General features: G+C 50.6%; 1 protein-coding gene across 33 annotated transcripts in view; it reads left to right on the forward strand.

Annotated features, from left to right (window-relative positions):
* Rbfox1 (RNA binding fox-1 homolog 1) overlaps positions 1-21810 on the forward strand; it is a 1611415-nt gene that overhangs the window by 1302095 nt on the left and 287510 nt on the right. Inside the window, exon 1 of one of the 33 annotated variants that reach the window (XM_046445022.2) lies at positions 2689-3207. The exons of 28 other annotated variants lie outside the window; for them this stretch is intronic. In XM_046445022.2, coding sequence (XP_046300978.1) covers positions 3121-3207 — 87 coding nt within the window. In that variant the 5' untranslated portion in view covers positions 2689-3120. Of the gene's footprint in view, positions 1-2688; positions 3208-21810 lie in introns of those variants that run through there. 4 more of the 33 variants (XM_046445023.2, XM_046444960.2, XM_046445008.2 and 1 more) reach the window with 4 other exon arrangements.

The raw sequence follows: 21810 nt of genomic DNA on the forward strand, positions 1-21810 counted from the left end.
AGAGAGCTGCCCACTGAGAGTGTCCTGTCCGCGACTTACATAGGAAACCTTGCCACCTGCCCATGACAGCCGGAGCCATTCACTGGACCTGAGCCTGGGTTTGAACCCAGCATGCTCCGGAGGTCTGCCGCTGTCCCTTGTCACGACCAGAAATGCCACTCTCTCCTCCCACCTTACTATTTCGCTCCACATTTTGACTGTTTTAAATTCCTTCAACATACCATGAGCTTGGAACTGCATGTTGGGTAGCCAGCCCTTGGCCCTGGGTACCAGCTCCTGGGGAGCAGAGGCTCCCCAGAGGATTCAGGAAGAAACACACCCCAGCCCGGTACTACCAGGTGCATCCCGTTGGGGAGAACAGGCCCCTGCTGTAAGGAACAAGAGGTTTCGATCAGTGGTGGTTATTTATTGATATGCCTTATTATTTGTCCTGGTTTTGGAGCAAGGATACATTCAATGCATTTTCCAAAATATAAATAGTTCAACCTTATAGGTCAATAACATATAAATAGAAAATTGGGTGCCTGTGGTTGAGACTGGAGGTGACAGGAGTATGAAGACAAGGTTACAAATATGCAGACGGTGAAGGCCAACACAGTGGACAGAATGGAGCCTCTCATGGGACTCTGAGCTTCCTAGCAGGCAAAGTGAAAAGAAGCACCAGACAACCCTTGGTTTCAGGAGGGGGAAAGAAGATGCTTGTTAGTGGGAAGCAGCCAAAGCTTTTGTACTCCATGTTCAGAGTGTCATGTAACTCCATGGATTGATCAGCAGGCTCTTCAATAAAACGGTGTGTGCATGTGTACATAAATGATCTGCCCCAAACACCCCAACACAATGGCTCTCTGACCACTCTTGGTGAACAACAAATGGGCCTCGTCACTTCTGTTCTCGGGAAGCTGAGAGCCCACGGGATTAGAGCAAGCTTCCTGCCCCGGGACCCGTGTTCTTTCCCTTTATAGCACTGAAAAGTCAACATGCGACCTGCCCTGGCCTCACCTAACTCACTCAAGCCCTCCCCGCCTGTGGTTACCAAAGGGAGTAGATTAGAAAACACGCCCGTATCATGCCACTGCTTCTGTCTCTCCGCTAACTTCCCAGAAATGCGGTGTTGAAAGTCATACTCCACAGCTAAAGTTAGCAACGGTATCGGGCTGTTGAGTAAGAGGGGTCAGCTCACAGCTGTTCCCCGAGCCTCTGAGCTGTGTGGCGTGGGCCCTCGGTGCAGGAGAATCAATTACAGAGAACCTTGTCAAGATGGTCCAAACTCAGCCCTAAATAATTGAGTTCTCTGCCAAACCCTGTCCACTGTCGTTATCTAGGAATGTGATTATGCAGCTACATCAAGCAACTAAAATTAGTGTAGTGTAAAAACACCTTGGCCATCTCAGAGTGGAAGAATTGACATTTGGATTTAGAAAGAGCCGATAGTTGAACGTGTTTGGCCGCGTCCCTCGCTCCCCCCACCATCCGCCGCGCTGACAAAATCTGTGTTATGTGGCCGGTGCAGCGAGATAGGTGGAAGGGGCCAAGTGGATATTTAGTCCAAGGTGATTTTCTGTGCTCCTTGGGCCTGGGCTGCCACAGAAGGGGATGTACTTCATCAGAATCTTATATTACAGCTCTCCAAGTTGTAAACTCTGAAGGTGCCCACATGCTTTCCTGGGATAAGATTAGAAGAGTGACACTTTTAATGTCATCTGAGCCTTCAGTCTGAAGTCAAAAGATGTGTCTACACCGAGCATCAGGAGAATATACAGGGAATATACAGCAAGAACAGCTCCTAGCCCCCTGTCTCGCACAGCTGCCATATAGTGACAGCGAGTTTATGTAATTATCACACAACCTTAAGAAGGAGGGACCTTTATTATCTCCATTTTCCAAATGAGGAAACTGGAGTTCAGAGAGGCTAAGTAACTTGCGCAAGATCACACAGCTAGTAAGTGGGACACTTGTGTCAGCCTTGTACCAGTTTGTATATCCCTTGTACCAGTTTGTATATCCCGTGGGAATTAATCTACCACCACATAGCATATCCCCCATGATCCTTTGGGTGTTTTTTGACACTAGAAAGAAATTTCTAATTTTATGAACTGTATTTATCATCTACAGTTTTGTTACACATTGGATACACCTTGAATCTCTGAGGACAGGGAAACAAACTGTCGTTAATATATTGCAAATGAATGTATCACAGTTGACATTTCAGTATAAAGATTGTCTTTAACATACGAGAAAGTGGGGAGCATGTGAAATTCTATCACAGCATAAAATACAGTAGTGAATACAGGGTCGTGGGGTGGGGGGGGGTCCTACCTGGGAGTGCGTTCAGGTCCCAGCCCAGCACTGCTGCCCTAAGCTGTAAGCCCTCAGTGACCCCAGAGCCAGCTCGAGGCTGGTTTCCTTCCCATTTCCCGGGGCCCAGGAGGAGCACTTACTGCCACCCGTCCTGGGAAGGACATGGCAGAATGTGTCAGGAGTCTGCTCCTTCTCTGCACATCGCCCACCCTGTGCAAATATGAGCTGCCAGTATTATTGTATTATTTACAAATTGCCCCTTTAGATTGGAAATCAGAGAGAGCAAGAGGGAGAACAGAGGCTGAATACGTCTGGGTTGGTTTTTGCCCAGCGCCGGGGGCTGCGCACAGTATCCTCCTGTGGATTCTGGTTCTCGGTGGCCGCTGATAAGCACAGGAGCTCACATCTCCTGCTTCCAAGCTCCCAGGGGAGCCCGGGGCTGGCCTCTGGGCCAAACCCTGTGGGCCCAGTGCCTTGTCTCAGGGCCGGTCCCCTCTTTCTCTCCCGCTCTCTCCGAGAACTAAATTAGCGGAGAGGGTTTGGTTAGCGCGTTGGGCAAGCTGTGCCCAAAATAGCCCTTTCCATTTCGGTGGCTTCAACTTTGCAGCTGCCGCGTCTCTTCGTGGTCTGGGAAGAAAACTTTCACATCCAGAGTTGCTGATGCGGATTTTCTTTCTTTCCCCTCTTGGCCTGACGAGCGCTTGGCTCCTGACAGAAGCCATTTGGCTCCCGGCTCTGTAGTTGGGAAGAAGTTGGGTCCCTAGATCCCCCCACCTCTCATTGATGCGTTGAGCCTCAGAGGGACTGGCACTGCGTGTAAGCATGTTGGCGTCTCCAGGGGTCCTCCTGCATTCCTACGGTGTGCCCATGATCCTGCCCGCAGCACCCTACTTCCCTGGACCCATTCAGGTAACGCAAGGTCTCTGCCAGCCAGCAACTTAACTCCAGCGCGCTCAGAGTAATAATTGGAATTTTTATGGTTGAGAAAGCAAACACTTTTAATACAGGAAAAAGCCCTCGTGTAGTCAGTGAGGAGACAGTAGGAAATCTAAAAGATGGATCACCCTAATCTGGCTATTGACATCTCTCATGGCTGAATAAATGGTGTAGTTGAGCTATATTTGCTTGTATTGATCTGACTGCTGTTTAACATTCATGCCTTGGCTTTGGGAGGTTGACCACAGGGCACAAGATCTGCGCTCCTTCCCAGCTTTCCGAGGGGCTCGGTCTCCCCGAGCAGATCACGAGGCGACGCGGTGAAGAGTTGTGGCCCAGGAAATGAAGGCAGCGTCCAGCAGGCAGCGATGCCCAGGTTGCCCCAGATGGGCTGTCTGTTTTCAGAGAAAGCCCCCCTCCACCGCCACCCTGAATTTGGGTGGTGGCGCTGAGTCAAGCAGGGACACCCCGTTGCTGGTTCCCTCAGGCACTCGGAGGTCATGCTGGGAACCCCACACCAGCTGTTCGCATCTTAACGATGGCAACACAGAGGAGGGTGGTGACCGGTGCTGGTGTCGAGGCGGGCACTGCTGTGTGGACAGGGTCATCTGCTTCGAGAAGCGTGGACCTCGTTCTCTCCCTCGCCCCGAGTCCACCTGTGTGCTGTATGCACTGCTCCCGGGGGACCTCGGAGCTTCTCTGGGAAGCTGGCCTCTGCAGAGCCTGGCTGTGGTGGCCAGTCAGGTGGCTTTCACTGTTGCTCATGGAGAATGGTCACCCCTTTGTGATCAGTTCCGCATCTTCTTTCCATGGGAAGGAAAAAAAAGAAAACATATTTAGTGTGTCCCTTCCCATTCACTCTGCACCCCAAACCCCTGTGTTTGAAAATTCTGCAACACTCTCACGCTTTAATTCAGATTTCTGGGGAGGATTCTGGTCAAATTCTATTTCTTTCTCCTCTTCCGACTTCTTTGCTGTTACGTTTAGGAACTAGAGAGTCCGGGTGATTAGAGTTGTTCAGGGTGATTCTGAAGAACAGCAAAACCTTCTGTCACCCTGGATGTGTGGCCTTTGCTCCATTTGGTGGCTTCTGTCTTCCACGTATAGGTAGACAGGCCACCGCAAGATGGCCCCTGGCAGTCAGCAGGGACAGGGCTCCGTCCTTCCTGGCACGGGCAGGCCAGGGGGGCAGGACTGTGCTTCCGGACTTGACGGAGGAGGGAGGGAAAGCAAGCACCAGACCTTTTGCTTCTATTGCAAACGTGGGGTGAAGGTCAGCGGTTGGAGGTTTGTCAGACCCTCTGCCTCCCCGGCCGATAAATAATTACAGGCAAATCGTGCTGCTCACTCTATGCTGATTGATGCTGAAATTGCTCCTGAAAGTTCTCATAAGTTCCTGTTATGGATTAAGTGCCGGTGTAGGAAAAATAACGGCACCCACTGAAATGGGTGAATGTAATCAGGTTTAATGGACTCGAGAGCTTGTTGGGAATTAAATAACTATCGATTTGCTGGAATGTTGCTGTCATTACGAAATGCCACTCTGGACATATTACCCCAGTGATAGATGAGAAGACGCAGGGGCCAGCTAAGAAATTGGGGAGGCCCTGTTTCTTTTCCCTTTGCAGGAAGCGTTTGGGAAGCATATCCAGTGACTTTGGGTTGGAACAAGTGATTTTACTTGCAAATCTCAGCCCCGTCCTCTTTATTTTCTCAGCCAGTGGCGCTCTCACCAGTGGCCCGTGAGTCAGGAGAGCAGTTGAGTGAGGACCCTCCGGACCCACAGCGGGACACGCTTCATGTGGCTTCCCTGTCCCCCTCTGGCACCCACAGAGAGGCTGTGTCCAGAGGGACACTGGCTGGACTTCTGGCTTGCTGAGACAGCCATGTTGTGTACCCTCTGGCATCCCCCACTACAGTTATATTTGCAAGTGGAGGAGGAGGTGCCAAGGGAAAGAGAGCGGTAGCCATGACAGGCACTCGGCTCTCAGATCCCCCTCGTGCCCGCTGCTCTGCCTGCCGGCCACTCCAACAGCTGGCCCACCACCTCCTTGACCTTGCTGGTTTCTTCCCAACTCAAGATGCAAGGCCCTCCTGAAGGGAATCAAGGCACTGTCAGCCCCTGAGCAATGTCACCAGCAAGACATTAAAGTGATCAAAATAAAGAGTGTGCTCTCCATTTGTGGCAGAGATGGCCCCAAGCCTGGAGACGTGGGAGCAGAGTGACCCTGGACACTTGGAAGGGCTGTTGTGTCTGACTTTGAGGCACCTCTGGAGGTCTCGCCATGCTCAATAGCACTGTGGCAGAGGGGGCTCCCTTTCATGATACCCTCCAGTGCCACTTTAAAAATTCACACCAACACGGCCCTATTGTTGTCTGCCAATTAAAGAAAAATAGAATTGACCAGCCATTTGCTTTGCCAGGTTTTGAGCAAGTACCTACTTTTAGTCCTGCGAAGACGGCAGAAGAGGAGTTTCCTGATGGTTCCAGGGAGATTGCTCAAACTCTTTCCCTAGGTGTGTTCCTAGTGAGGTTGGGTGGTTACCATGGACCCTACTTGTCATCGTCCAGGGAAAACAGACTCTACCGTATTGGATTCCCCACCGCCATTATTTTGTGTTTTAACTTGTTGAATATATGGAGCTAAATTGTTTATCCAGCTAGCTGTTGAGATAATCATGGGATGAATTTAGAGGATTGAGCTGAGCCAGTTTGGATTGTTTCATGGGTGCAAAGAGGCCAAAAGGAAGAGGAAATGAGTGGCATTATCAAGAATTCTGCAAAAGCATGAGGTCCCCCCCTCCTCTGTGTACAGATCCCAACCTCGATGTCCTTGAATAAGAAGTCCCGGTGCATGCTCCACGGAGCTCTTTACTTATGTCTAAATTTCTCAGGATATCTTCAATGATTAGCAAGTTATCTGACCTGCTCACCCAGGAGGTCAAGGCCATTGCCAAAGTCATGGGTCATGGTCACACACTGCCAAGTGATAGGATCAAAACAATGGCTTCAGACCTCACCGTCTGCTTGACTGGCACTCGGGTCTAAGGAGCCCTTGGCTGTGTGTTCCATGTGTGGCCCAGCACACCTCGGTCTAGATGTCTGCCACCTCTCCTGGCTAGTCACTCTTCCTGCCACTCAAAGGGTTGTCTCACCCTCCTCTTGAGGAAGATGATTTTCCTGGCTGGAGGGCAGAGGGTGGAGCCACATTGTTCACTTGGTTTTCTGTTTGCCACGCACTTCCTTTGACCTCAGGCACTGGGCTAGGCTCCTGGATCCCGGCCACAGCTGCTGACCTGTGGGCTTGCAGCCCAGTAGAAGCAGCAGCACCCAGACCCTAGGCTGTACTGCTACACAGAGCTGGCCAGAGGGAGTGATGGAGAAGGATCATCTCCACGCATTTTCAAGTTGGGTAGCAGTGGTCTGCCCTCCCTCATCTGCAATTCTAAGTCCCCATAAGCTCTGAAAAAAATCAAACCTTTTTCAAGTTTCACACCAAATTTCATTTGAGAACAAGGCTTGACCTGAAATGATGCACGGTTATTTATAGACTTTCTTTATTCCAGTTAGTGTAAATATTCATATATTTTGCTGTGGGAATATTTATGTGTTTGATTTCAGGGTGTTGTCCTGGGTCCTGCTGAGGGTTTTACATAATCAGTGTTACCACCAAAATGCCTTTCTAAAGAAGAAATCCCCCCCCCAAAAAAAAAAATATCTGAATGAGAAAATTCAGTTCACTCTCAGGGCCTCAGGGAAGGAGTCGCAGATTCACCTTCTGGCTCTCCTTTTTTGTATGGAGAACCTAAAGTCTACACTTGGAGAAAGGGAATGAGCCCAAGGTCACAAAGAATGTCCGCCGGATAGTTGTGATTTGGGCTGGATTTGTGGGATTTCTGCAACCCTCTTAGCCACCGCCTGCCCCTGTGACTGAGGTGTAGGCTCAGGGATGCTTATGAAATCACGGAGATGGCACAGCCTGGTGCTTCTTAGAGTTAGGAAGAGATGGGACTGGAGTGGCCCTGGGAGGCAGCAGAAGGTGTCCCCTGGGCTGGAAAGGACAAGTGCCCCCAGCAGAACGGAAGAGTAGGATACATGCCTGGAGGTGATTGGGCTCTAAAGATGGGGCTTCAGTGTGTTCCCTGCCCTGTGGGCGCCGTGGCATTGGACAGCGTTTAGACAGATCTCCCAAGTGAAAGTCAGCGGTCAGAAGGAGCTGGAGGTACCTCATGAGCGCTAGGCTCCAGGATCCCTTCCCAGGACCTGCTGCAGGCGGATGCTCAAGTCCCTGGGTGGGTGTCCAGCTGACCCTTTGCCATCCCCCGCTCTGAGCCAGTGATTCCTCCAAGGTCTTCTACCTTGAGCTCTCTGGGCCTAGACAGTAGCAGGTCTCTGCCAGCAAATGCCTCTGTGACGTGGGAGTGGTGGGTCACCCAAACCCTGTGCTGTTTTTCAAAGCAGAAATTAGCTTTGTTGAAACTGGCCACGAACCTAACCAGAGGTGTGTGTCCACATGGACAGCGGCGCTGGGGATTTTTGAAGTGATGATTTTCACAGGGGACAAGAGGAAGCCCCCGTGGGAGGGGAGAGGGCCAAGGGGGAGCTCGCTAGTAATTTGGACACGTTTCTGGTTAGACTTAGAAACAGAAGCTTGTTTTGCTCGGTGGCTGGGGACCCATTCCCAGGCCTGAACACGGTTGTCCCATGGTGCTGTCCGTGTGTGTGCACCGTCTGCTGATTGGGAGAGACCTCGAGATGGATGCCTGATATAAATGCTCCTGGTGTCCTTTACATGGAGCTTGGAGGCCACTCCATCTTAGTCACCAAGTGACTTTTCTGTGCTGCCAACGAGGCCATGTCAACAGCCGACTAAATTAAACAGTCAGAGAGGTGGCAAAGAGAATTTGGAGTCAAACGGGTCCAGGTTGATGTATTGGCTCCAGTGTGCAGTAAGCTCGTGGCCTTGGGGCTTGTCAATTAACCTCACCAAGCCTCAGTTTGCTTGCCTGCGGCAATGCCTGACTTGCAGGAGTACCTCCCTCGCAGGAATACCTCTCATGCAAAGTTGTTGTGAGCTTTCAATGCAATTCACTCTCTCTCCAGTTGGCAGTTATTTATTGAGTACCTACTATGTGCCAGGTGGAGATGAAGGGGGTGGATGATACGACAATCCTTTCCAACAGGAAGTTTACATTATAACATATAAGGAAAGTCACACACACACACACACACACACACGTGCGTGCACATATATGTGTATGTATACATATATGTATGAGTATGTATACATATATGTTCAATATTATTCTGGGTGGGTAGACTGTAGGTGTTTCTTAAGGACTCTTTTATCTGCAAGTGACCAAAATCTAAGTCCATACTGGTTAGAGCGGAAGAAAAGAGCATCCGGGTTCATCCAGCTTCTGGCACAGTTAGATCTAGGTGCTCTGATGACCCAAGGGCTGGTTCTCTGCCCCGTGTCGCAGCGGTTGCCTCTACTTGGTCTTTGTGCACAAGCACACCACCTCCGAGGCAAGGTAAAGGTGGTTCTTGGCAACTCCATACCTACACCCCGCCTCCCCAGTCTTTCTGGATGAAATTCCAGAGGCAGCCTCCATGGCTGATCCGGGAGTCCATGCCCATCCATCCTGCTACCTTGAGAGATGGAAGGCAGCGTCAGGGTCCCCGGAGCACTGTGGACTGTGTTTGGAGTTCAAGTCAGGGTCCTGTTTCCAAAATGACAGAGCTGGAGAGGCAGGTTCTCGTGATCAATAATGGGGGGGGGGAGCTTTTGCAAACCCACAGACGTGCCCTTTGTCCCCCAAACTCCACACACACCATCCTCAGGGAGGAGAGTGGAGGGGCTCTGATCTCAGGCATCCCGATCGCCTGTCGCTGTGGCCCATAATCACCAGGCAATCAAGCTGGCTCCTGGTCCATGACCAGAATTCTAAAATTTCCTGAAGGCAGATATGGACACTTTACCCACCGCCCCCGGGTTTACAGCAGGGGTGCCTCCCAGCAGGGTGTTTGGGGACAGTCCCACTCCCTTACAGGCTCAGACACCACCATCAAGGGAAGTCGAGGAGATCTCTCCAGGACACCTGGCACCACAGTCATGGAGGCCAGTCAAGGGTCCCCAGAGCCTGCCACCACTTCTTTGGCCAACCATGTGAAAATAAATAAACAAGGCCAGGAAATTCAAGCTCTGTGGTTCAGTTTGGAGGAACAGGGCCCTTCCACTTTTCGAGAGCACTCGGAGATGCTCGGGACTTGCCTGGTTCCGTTTTAGAGAAATGTACTTTTTTTAATTAAAAGATTAAAGGGACACTGTCAATCTCTTCTGATTAATATCAGTCCTATAAAAAGGATGTGTTTCTGCAGCAGCCATCTGTCATTTTGATCATTTTAAAGGCATGCTATATCAGCAAGTATGCTTTTTATAATACGCTGGCACAGGGCGGGAGGCTGGAGCCCCGACGGATTTCACTCTCTGCTGCTCCACTGTGCAGCAATCTGAGCCTTCCTGTTGACGCGGGGCCCCCTCCCTGGCTTTTAGAGGTTGTTCTGGGTAAGTGCTGTGGGTGATTTATGATGGAGACACTCACCCTGTTTATGTTTCTCTCCTGTCTAAAGATAGACCCGTCTTGCACGCACCCCACTAGCATGCGAAGAGCCCACATGTCCTCTTGGTTAACTGTTGATTCCTACAAGGGGTCCAGAAAAGTTGCACTCCATGCTCAGAAGGTCCCTTCCTCTGGGCAGCTGGGACTGTTGTTTTTGGCAAGGGTCATTTTCTAGATTGAGCTCTTCGGGCTTGCGAACATCAGAGGCAAAGTCTCCGTGAAACTCATTCATTTGTTAAAATACTTCTTTATTGATGGTGGGTTTCTTATAGGGTTCTCTGGCACGCTCTGGAGACAGTGAGATGACCAGGACACCATCTCTGTCCTTAGAGATCACAGAGAGGGTGAAGCCGTGTCAACAGAGTCAGAAATCAATCATAGCAGCTGGGAGGTAGAGTTCTCAGCTCTCCACCCTCCCCCGCCAGCTCCATGAGGTCTTCATGCTGTTGGTGACGACGGGGGCGTGGCAGGAGGGTGGCTGGCTGTAGGCTGGCTCACCATCCTTTCCAATGGGCAGGGCTTCTGGTTCATTCCGGGGGACAAAGATTCTGTTTATCTGTTTTTGAAGTGGGAAAATGACAGCATGGGCTCTCTCAAGCAGGGGCCAGCTCTGTGCCCACCCTGCTTAGCCTTGCATCTGGCTTAGGGTGGAACAGAGTTCAGCACATGGGCCACGGTGGGAGAAGCTGGCCTCCGTGGGGCTCCTTCCCTTTTCCCTCTACGCTGCACTGGTTACTGGGGGCGAGGAGGTCTGGGGACCCACCCAGGAGGCTGATAGCTTGTGCATCCCACATTGTTCTTAGGAAGTGCCCTCTGGAGAACTTTCTTTTCAGTTCTTGAGAGAGCACAGTTAAGTAAAAAGAAAACAGAACTCACAGTAGCAAAAGCTGAGCGCAGCCATTGAGCCTGCCCGTGTGGCTCCTGGTAAGTTGCTTGACCTTTGTTAACCTTTACTTTTTCATGTGTGAAATTGGGGTAATCTCAAGTATGCTCTTCCCTCCACAAGATCCCTGTTAGGATTCAAAGAGTCACAGGCGTCTGTACCCTAGGCCTTTGCAGTACATCCCCTGCGTCACTCAGAGGCGTGACAGAGTGTTCAAGGCTGCCCTTTGCACACAGTGGGTCTGAGTCGCACTGTGGCTCTGTGTGATAGGAGCTTTATCCCTGGGATCCTCTCCACTTGAAAGTGGCGGCTTGGCCACGCCCACTTCAGCAGGATGCCATGGGGACTTGAGTGTCGCCTGCTCCTTGGGGAACACCAGACCCAATGACAGCATTGCTGTGATTATCATGTTTGCTCACCGTGTCCCTGGTCACTGTGCTTTTCTTCCCTGTGTGAAGATGCTCTGGACAGGGCAGGGGTAGGGCCCGGTCACGTCTCTCTGTCCTCGGTCTTAATGGAGATTCCTGGTGACCAAGGACAGGTGTTTTCAGCATAGTTGGAGAGCCTGGGGGTGCAGCCAGGCAGCCCAGTCCACCGTCTCAGAGTTCAGTGCCCACAGGCTGAGGCCTGAGTACCATGAAGCCCCCGGTCCCCTTCCCACTCCCTAAGTTAATAGCGGGAAGCTGGAGTTCAGGACGAAGGTGCCTGGAGGAGGGTTCTCAGGTCCCAGTCGTCAAACCTGCCTTTCCCCCTGACTCCCGCAGAACATACCAGAGCTGGGTGGCAAGAGGGGGAGGGTGGGCTCTGCAGGGGGAGAGAGGCCCGTCCTCTCCCATGTGGCCACAGCCTTCTGAGGACAGACTCTTTGGGACCACCCACACCCCTGTTCCCTGCAGCTCCTGGCACACTGTGGGCGCTTAATAAATGTTAAATAATAAGAATAGCTCCCATCTGTCAGTGCCCGGTGGCAGGGAGGATGTGTGAGTGCAGGCTGGCGCTGAGCAGCTTGTGGGAGCCTTGGAAGGGGGAAGAGCTGGGGCCCGAGGTACTGGAGGTCCTGCAGCATCCCGGTGGCCGCCAAGCCCGCCAAGCCCGCCGTGGGTCAGGTCCTGCGAGTGTGTTGTCAACTCAATGCCCACCCACAATGCCAGCCCATCCCCATCGGGAGCAGGGCCCAGGGGCTGCCTGTTCAGCAGCGCAGGGGCTTCGCTCAAGTTAGAAGGGGCGAAGGACCCGCCCGCTGGGCTGTCGGAGTCAAGTAGTCACACGTCCATTATTGTCTTGGAGGAACTGCCTGCGGGGGCTGCTCAGGCCCAGGGAGCCCAGCCGCAGCAGCAGCTGCTGGTGTTCAGGCCTGAGGTGCACACCAGGTGGGGAGGACGGCGCTCACCTGCAGGACCTCCAGGACCAGGGGGACCCGGCAGGTGGAGGCAGATGCCCAGGAGCAGGCCGCCTGGCTGAGCGCCTCCCCGTGTCCTTGACGAGGCTCCTCCCTGCTCTGCCCAGTGTCCACCTCGTTCACCTGATACCCAGAAAGCCCTCAGGTAAATGTTTGCCAGGTTTGCTGCCAAGGGCCCTGCCGTCCCAACAGCCAGCACCGCCTGCTTCCATCTAGGAGCACGTCAGCAGAGCATGTTTACTGCGCAGGGCCAACGCTGCTCACAGGCTGTGAGCCTGCCTGGGCCAGGGTCCCAGCTGTGCCTCCTTCCCCAGACCACTGGGCTCTGGGGGCGTGTCATCTGCAGAATGTCTGTGTTAGCTGCAAATCCCTTTCAGGGAGAGGGGGACAGGATCACTGCCGCAACTGCACGTCAAGTGAACTGGTCCTCATGAAGCACTTACAGGAGTGACTGGTGCAGGCAAGAGCCCAAAGGAGGCTGGAAACAATCGTTTTATATACTTACCATTAAATATTACATATTTTGTGTTAAGTGATGGAAATAATAATTACGTGTTTTGTATTATTATGCTCTAGATATCAGGTTCTTGGAGTCCATTTGGAGTGTTTTTATATGATTATCATGTAATATATATCGTTATCGAATACCATCTAATAATAGTTACATAACTATTATTTATGGCTTAAAGTAACAGTTCCTATGATTTCTACTGCTATGGCTATAGCAATCAGTCCATTTGGGTTTTTCTCTGAAATACTTGTATCACTTGAAACTACCCTGGAAATACATTTTCAAAGGCAAGTTAAGCTCAGCAGTGGAGCCACACGCCCTCTCCTCTGGGAGGAGGGCAGGGCAGGCCAGCTGGGGCCGGGGCCTGTGCTCCTGGGGACCATGTCTCCCACCCGTGGCGGGGTGGCTGCACCTCTCTGCCTGCAGCCTGTTCAGAGCAGAAGGCTAACACCGTTCTGTGCCGCTGTCATTTCCAATCAGTTTTCTCCCTGGGCCTTGCAGCTGGCTGTCAGGAGGGCTCGTTCCTGGTGGGAGCCGCGTTCCTTGGAGAGTGATCACAGCGGGACAAAGAGCGTTGATACAGGGCCAGGAGGGGACGGCTGGGACGGGTCCTTGTGGCTTTGTGTGCGAGTCCTTCTTCTTGGCTGGCAGTCCCCGGGCCTCCTGGAAACGCACCTTCCATTGTCCCTTCAAACACACATCAAGCCACGTTGGCGACACACATTCTCTGTCAAACTTGTCAGTTACTCCAGGGGCTGCGGACAGTTTGCAGGCGATGTCTTCCGTTGTTACTGGGTGGCGTGTTATTTCTCCCATCAACAGCTCTGCATTTGTTCTGGTGAGAAGGTAAACACTGAGGTGCCTGCTCTCTGGGAGGTTTTGATGGGAAATGTGGAATTCACACAGATTGACCAGTGACCATGGGGTTTTGCAGGCCTGAGGGCAGCCTGTATTTTGATGGTAGCATTTTCCAGGAATTTGGGTGGGGGCTTACAGGTGCTAATGAGCTGGGTTTTTATTTCACGCCTGGTGCTTAGGCAGATGGTTCCCATTGTGACTTAGCAGGGAGACTTGGCATTGCTCACCAAAGGGCCTGAGATTGGTGTGGGGGCCCAGCAGATGATGGCTGCATTCACCCAACATTCAGGATGCTGGCCATCAGCGACTGAGTCTGGGTCTGTCTGCACTGTGAGGGGACAGAGCTCCCACTTTCTGCAGGGTGACGGAGTCTTCCGGTTTGCACAAAGAGTCTTCTGTTGCTGAGGGTGGCTCAGAATACATGGACTTCTTACCTGTCCAAGCAGGTGTGGGGCTTGGGTTAGAGATGCTGGCTGCATGGACCCTCTTTAGTGTTTGGTTCTAGCAAGTCCGAGCCTCACTAAGCAGCACTTTGCTCCCATCTCTCCTGGAGAGGGGCAGCGCAGGTTTGGTGGCATCTCTGTTTCATGGCGTCCCAGCTTCTTGGTTGGCATTGGTTCTGAGCGGTGGAGCGCTCCTCGGCCCTCCTGCTTGCTCTGCAAGGGCCTGTTGCTGACACATCCTGGTATATTTCCAGTATCCCCCACGGCCCAGGAGCATCTGCTGCACACGGCCTTTGTGTTCAGATCTGCTCCAGCCCTGAGAGAAGCTGGTCGGACGACTGTCGGGTTTACCGTGGGTTGAATGAGGACAGATGATCTGTACTGTTTTGAACATCAAGAAACCTAAGATGACTGTTTTGTGTGTGTGTGTGTGTGTGTGTCTGTGTGTGTGTTTAAAGATCCCTTTGGTTGAAAGAGCAGAACTCAATCCTGGCCAGCTTTAAAAAATATGGGAGGGAAGGTGCTCCGATTTTAGCTATTTTGGGAGGTGTCATACATAAACAAGTGAATGCATGAAAAATCTTGGACTCAAGAGAAAGAAGAAGAAGAATGAAGTCAAGCGTAGAACAGGAGGTAGGACAGGCCTAGGGACCTCAGGAGGCAGAATTGGTGGCCATTCTCTTCAGGCACGCAGTCCTTAACCAGAGCTGTTTTTTGCAATGTGAGGGTACTCACCAATGTCTAGATATAGGTTTCAGTGTCACCAAAGGAGGGGCTTGCTCTTGGTGTCTTACAGTGGATAGAAGAGCTGGAATGATCTGGCCCAGTCTGTCTCAGTTATACCCAGGTTGAAAGTTCCTCCTCCAGCTGCACCACAGAAACTCAGCTACACAGACGTCAGCCTCTTGGGCATCTCCATCCAAATTTCCCAGCTTGTGGGCTGCTCGGGGGCTCAGTGTTGAGGCACTTACCTGGCGTGGCATGCTAGAGTCCTGGCTTCCATCCCCCACACAGCCAAGCAACAACAAATTTCCACTCCCCGGAAAAGCCGCTGGTGAACCCAACCAGTTGTGTGTCTCTGTGAGCTTAGACCCCACCCCAGGTACTTATAGCCCACTCAGCATTGCCATTGGTCCTGGGAAAAGCAGAGCTGCAGGAGGATTGCTGTGAGCCCTGAGCCATCCACAGAGGTGTGTCCTACAGGGCTCAGGCATAGCCCTCAGCAGGGCCCACCCGGCAGCCAAGACCCAGTCCAGCTAGCCCCGCAGGTAGGGCTCTCTGCCTATGGGAAGGGGAGCCACCTTCAGGCCGGTCTTCACATGCAGCCAGGGGGTTTGATCTTGATTTAAGCTCATCACCCTTTTCTTCTTTTAGATAGCTAATTCATTTTAAAAAAATCATTGCTTTTGTTTCTTACTATAAACTGAACATGAGATAAATATAATAAAGTTCTGGGAATCAGAAAAACACAAACAAATATACAGAGACATATGCACACATTATATGCCCAGGTCCACCGTGATTCACCCCCCCAGAATTCTCCTCAACAGACCTTTGTGTGACTTTAGGGACCTTCTCAGCACAAACATTTTCCTCCCTCAAAATTTCCCATTCTCTCTCTCTCTTTCTACATAAAGATTGGTATTACTTACAGCTAGCTTTTCTTTTTTTTTAATCAAAATCTTTTCTAAAATGGAATCAGTGATTTTTGGGGACTGATGAACATCCTTTCTGTTAGGTGGCTAGAGACTTGGTTGGTATCTTAAACCAAGAGCCTTCCCTAGACCTCACCACGTGCCTCCTTGACAGGCCGCTTTCCATCAGCCAGGACAGTGTCCTTCCTGATAGTCTAAGAAAACAGGTCACTAAAAATGACAGCATTGAATTCTCATGGGATCAGAGGGGACAAAGCGGAGGAATCAACCCAGCCACCCTCCGGACGAGAGAGTTCCACTCGAGAACAGCAGGTGGTTGGTGCCAGCCAATGAGCCTGGTGGCTTCTGTCCCTCATTTCCAGAGTTCCATGCAATGGAAAGCTGACCTTTACTTTGAGGAAAAGGAAAACTCTCTAACCGCCATAGAGGCTGGGGTGCATCTGGGATTCTCAGAACTGGAAACTCTGTCTTAGAGACCTGCTGAAGTCTGTGCTCATTTTAGAACTCAAACTTGGAAAAACCAATCTGCCCAAGAGATCAAGAAATCTTCCTGGCAGCTGTCTCCCAGGAGCTGAGGCCGGAGACAGACCCGATTTGCCTCATCAGCGCACATCACTCCTGCCTGAGGATTGTTCTTGCAAACCAAATACCATCTAAGGCACAAGATCAGCTTTCAATTTAAATGACTTTGTTTTTTTCTCTTTTAAAAATGAAATCTTCCTCCTAATTCCCTTACGTCCTGAAAGGATAACTTTGTCCTTCATGGGTTGGAGGAAGAAGTTGTGGGTTGGGATTGCCAGTGGCATTTGGTTGGGGGCTGACAGCCAGCCCTTGGTGGGTGTGTTTAGAAAACGTGGAGGACTTCTCGGCAGTCAATAACTTGCCAATTCCTGTTCTTCCCTTTTCATCTCTGTGTGACTCTCAGAATCAAAGCAAGGGTCATGACATGTCATGTACCTTCAGAGGCCAAGCAGGGTTAGATTTGGAAAGTCAAAGGCTTGTAAGCTTGGTCTCCATGTGTGTATTGATTTTGGAAATATTTATTCAGCATTTATTGTGTGCTGGGTAAGAAGGCTGGGGTGAGCAAGGTACTCATGTTCTACCAGGAAGAAGTTGGTAAATAGGCAGGGCATCAGAGAGTGTTAGGTGTGGCGAAGAAAGTGAGAGAGATTGCGTGATAGTGGCTGGGAGGTTATTTGAGAAAGTTGAAGGGGAAATCGGAGCAGGCCTGATTGACAAGAAGGGCCAGCTGGGTCTCACCAAGGTGGAGGGGAGTGGGGAGGGTTCCCAGGGGCAAGTACCTGCAGGAATGCTGAGGGGGGTGGGAAGGGCGTGTTTGGGGGATGCAGGGGTGGTGGTCCTGCAGGGGAAGGAGCAGGATGGAAGGCCAGGCGCTTTAGCAAACTGAACAGTCACAGTCACACGCAGGCTTCCAGGATGCTGCAGTGAGCGTCGATGCGGGGCTAAGAGAAATGGAGGATCCCCGGAGCTTTTCCAGGAGGGGAGCACTGCCATCGATCCAAACAGAAGCTTCTCAAAAGAAGTACAAATGGCCAATAAGTCTGTGAAAAAATGCTGAACGTCTTTTGCCATCAGGGAAATGCAAATCACCTCTACCTTGAGATTCCATCTCACCCCAGTTGGAATGGGGAGTGTCAGAAACAAAAGGAAGGAATGCACAGGAGGCTGTGGCCAGGAAGGGAGCCAGAATGCAAATGAGTGGACCTTATGGAGGTTCCTCCAAAAAGACTAACAATAGAGCTCCCCTGTGACCCAGCTGTACCAGCCCTGGGCACAGACCCGAAGGAGAAGAAGATACCAAAGCAAGAGATGCCTGCAAGCCTTGTTTATTGCAGTGTTATTCACAGTAGCCAAATTATGGAATCAGCCTCAGAGCTTGTCAGGAGATAAAGGAAATAGGTTTTATATTTTTAAAAGATTCCTCTGCAAGTGGGTGGAGGTTGGTCCCCTGGTCTTCAGTGAGACACAGTGGCAGAGATGCATTCAGCTGAAGGGGTTCACACCTTGGGGCCCCTGGCTGGCTAATGAAGACCATTGCCTCATGCCGCCATTTTGTTTGGTCTTTGTTGACTGGAGAATTCTACCCTGAAGGAGGGGTGGTGTGGGGTCCATGGGGTTGGCAGAAAATCACCAGGTGTATGGAAAGAGAGGTACAGGACAGAGAGGATCATCAAGATTTGTCTGTGTCTGTGGGTTTGGTGGCTCGTGTGGCTTTGGGACAGAGCAGCATGTGTGTTTAATTGTTAATGATCAAAAATGTGACCAGGGGCCACAGCAAGCGCACTCAAGCACGAGGGACCAGTCTGGGTGCTTTATTAAACCCTGCTGTACTAAAGCTGCTAGCAGCATCTGGCCAGCCGTGTGCCGGTGCTCGGTTTTCCATCACAGGACGGCTCTGTCTCCGGGCTGGCTGATTTTCCTTTTGATTTTATTTGGGCAGAAGTAGGAAAGGTCCCTGGGGGCTGGATGTCTCACTTTTGTAATTTGTGACAGTGGAGAACAACTTGGAAGTTTGGACCCACACAGACCTGGGTTCCAGAATCAACCTTACTTGCTACTAGTGTTGGTCTTGAATAGGTCAGCTTACCCCTCCAACTTCAGTGGACTCATGTATAAAATCGAGGGAAAGTTGAGTGTGGTGAAGGGGAGTAGAGATTATCATGTAGCAACGGGTGAATTCAATCTGTTGATAATTCTTTGGGCGTGTATGGAGCACCTGCTGCATACCTGGGGTGGGAATCAGAAGTAGAACGCTCAAGGAGTACCCTGGAGGTGTGACTGTTTCTTAATGGAACTTGTGTTCTTGAGGGGGAAAGAGCCAACCCAAGGCTCCAGCCACACAGAGAGGGATGAGCTCCAGTTCCACTGAGGGACGCGGAGAGAGCAGTGTGTGAGGGAACAGCTAGTGATGGGGAGGGCACTCAGAACACTCTGCCCTTGAGCCCAAACCTTTCCCAGCCATGAGGACTTTTTCCATGACTCTCCTCTTTTCTTAGCTCCCTGGGTTTGTTTTAGGGACACCTGGTGCTTCACTCTCCCAGGCCCTAAATGCCCATGTCTACAGGGGCAGCTGGAAGCAGAGCAGAGAATGTGCTTTTCCAAGGCCTGGGAGCCACCTGTTCCTGGGAGTGCCATGCAAACCACATTCCATCACGAGGTCTCCAGGCCCAGGCAGGGAATGGTCAGCTGTCAGCAGCTGTCTTTTCTGATCTGCTGCCGAGGAGATTCTAAGCCTAGGAGAAGCCCACCGTGCCCCTTGCCAGCAAGATCAACGCTGCTATCAGGAACTGAGGCAGACAGAGGGTCCCCTGCGGGGTGATTCCTTGAGCCGCAGTGGCTTGGATTTCCCCTTAAGGTGGCAGGTCACTCTGTAAGCCTATGGTCATGTGATGGGGAGGTTCCTAACTTCCAGTGTGTTGTTAACCTGCCCCATGGCAGAAACACACTGAAAAATCTCTACTTGCTGGGCATGATGGCACATACCCGTAATCTCAGTGGCTGGGGGAGGCCGAAACTTCAGGATCACAACTTCAAGGCCAACCTCAGCAACTTAGCAAGACCGTAGGCAGCTTCTTGAGACCCTGTCTCAGAAGCGAAAGAAAAATCAAAGGCTGGAGATGAGATGTGGGTCAGTGGTAAAAGCACCAATGGGTTCAATCCCATTCAGTTAACATAATAATAATAATCTCTGCTCTGAAAAAAATCATGGCCTTATTGGTTGGTGCCTTTGTGACTATAGGGTAAAAGTCTTCCAGTCTCTCCAAGGAGGTCAGCTACATGCTACAGGGCACTGTAACCTAAATCTTTGCACATGTTCCCAAACACGACAACAGGGCAGAAAGAACTGGCCCTGACCCCAACTCTGGACAAGATTTCCAAGCTGGTGGGAACTGCAGCTTGTGTATCCTATTCTCAGAATTGGTGTCATCTCATCCTGGGAACATGTGGGCCCTCCCTTCTGCAGGACAGCACCAGCTGAGGATGCACTCAGAGCAATGGAGCTCTGTTAACACCAAGCGCTCACTTCAGACCGCCCATCTCTGCCATCTGCTCAGCTCTTTAGCTGCAAGGACTTCTGGGTCCAAATCCCAAAGAGGAGTAAAGTGGGAAGAGTATCACAAAGAAAGCTAAATGATGTCGCCCTTCTTTGGGAAGAACGTCTCCCTGGCCCCATTTTCAAAAACTGGCCGAGTCCCCAGCACTTCTAGAAAACAGCCTGGTGCAAGAAGCCTGCAGATCACACTGGCGTTCCAGGTCTGCTGGTGAATGACCCTGCAATTGTCAACAAATCATACCACCTTCGCGTGTGACTGCAGGTGACAGGCTGGTGCATGACCTCCTAATAGGATCCCAAAGCCAGGTCTTCAACCATTGTTTCCTAAACTTGACACACTCCAACGCTTTGCCAGTGTTACTATAGAGTTAATGTTTTATTTAAATAGATGTAGTTTTTACAACGAATATGAACTGATTCACAAGAAATTATTTCTACCTGGACACTTTCACTAGGCATCAATAATGGTTTCTCCTAAAAATACACTGATTATTGTAACTAGATTGGCTACAACAAATAGAGAGTAACAAGTGTTGGTAATAATGTATAGAAATTGGGACCTGCATGCAGTGTTGGCCAGATGTAAAATTTTGTAGCCACTTTGGAAAACAGTTTAGTAGATCCTCAAAAGTTACACAGAGTTACCGTATGATCCCTGAGTTTTACTCGTAGGTATATGCACAACAGGACTGAGAGCAAGTCCACAAAAATTTGTGCACAAATATTCATAGCATGATTATTCATAGTAGTCCAGTGATGGAGACAGTTTGGATGTCCTGTAACTAAAGAATGGACAAAAAGTAACCCAGCATCCAATGGGATTTCATCCAGTCATCAGTGAAAAGAAGTGGATAAAGTAAGGTATAGCATGGATCAGCCTGAAAATATCAGGAAATGCTGAAAATATTATGAGAGAAGCCAGACAGGAAGGGCCACATGTCACATTGTTTCATTTATGTGAAATGTGCACAGCCAGAAAATTTATAGTGACCGTGGAGATCAGTGGTTTCCAGGGGCTGAGAGGAGAGGGCACAGGGATGGATCACTTAATGGGTACAGGGTGATGGAAATGTTTTGGAGTTTGATAATGGCCAGAGTTATCCAACTTTGTGAATATATTTTTTAAAACTCTGAATTGCATACTTTGAAAGCATGGATTTTTATAGACCACGAGTTATATCTCAACTCAGTGAAAACAAAGCAACACTGTTAAATTCTCTGTGTCCCTCATGCGTGGTGGAGGCTTTGCTGTGTCCGGCCAGTTCTTTCTCAGGAAACAACAGGAGGTTGGAGAGCATTAGAGAGGCCACGTCATAGACAGGAGTCACCAGCTGACTGTCCTCCGAGCCATCGGAACAACAGAATGAGCTTGCAGAGGGAACCACTTCCTGCAGCCTTCCGAAATCAGCCCTTCCACAGCAAGAGAAAGGAAACACTTCCCATTTCACACTGGGAAGCTCTCTTCTTTTGGCACTGGTGATGCTTAGATAGAATGAGGGTATTTTAGCAGGGGAAGTAGAACTTCCTAGAAACACGTCGCTTGCTATAGGGCCACCATGGGCCACGTTGCTCTATTTAAATTTCAGCTAACGAACATTAAATGGTGTAAAGAATCCATTCCTAAGTGGCACTGGTGACATTTCCAGTGCTCAAGGGCTACCCGTGGCTTGAGTCTACTGTCCCAGGCCATGCAACACAGAGCAGTTCTTCATGGCTAAAACTCCTGCGAGTCAAGTCCAGGAGATGGTGCCCATTATGGTGCCATGTTAGAGTCTTTGTCACCTCCTTTCCTCTCCCTCACTGCAGCAGACATGAATGATGGACACAATGATGACAATGATAAAATTAATAGCTGACATTTGCACTCGCTCCGAGCCAGGCAGTGCACAAAGCATTTAATAGGCATCATCTCGGCTTATCCTCACGACAATCCCAGGTCACTCCCAGGATCACCCCAGCTTTGTGAATGAGAAAAGTGAGCCTCAGAGAAGCCATCCTCCAGTTCCAGTGAGTGGAGAAGCGTGGATCCCAATCCAAGTCAGCGGGCTCTGTCCACCTGGCTCTGGAAGTATTTTCTAGTACTCGGAGTTTCAGCCGAGGCCTCTCTCCTGTCCCATCCCAGCCCCAG

The sequence above is a fragment of the Marmota monax genome, unplaced genomic scaffold, assembly GCF_021218885.2.
Source record: "Marmota monax isolate L192 unplaced genomic scaffold, Marmota_monax_Labrador192_F-V1.1 WCK01_AAM20220418_F8-fsc00035, whole genome shotgun sequence".
NCBI classification, from domain to species: Eukaryota; Metazoa; Chordata; class Mammalia; order Rodentia; family Sciuridae; genus Marmota; species Marmota monax.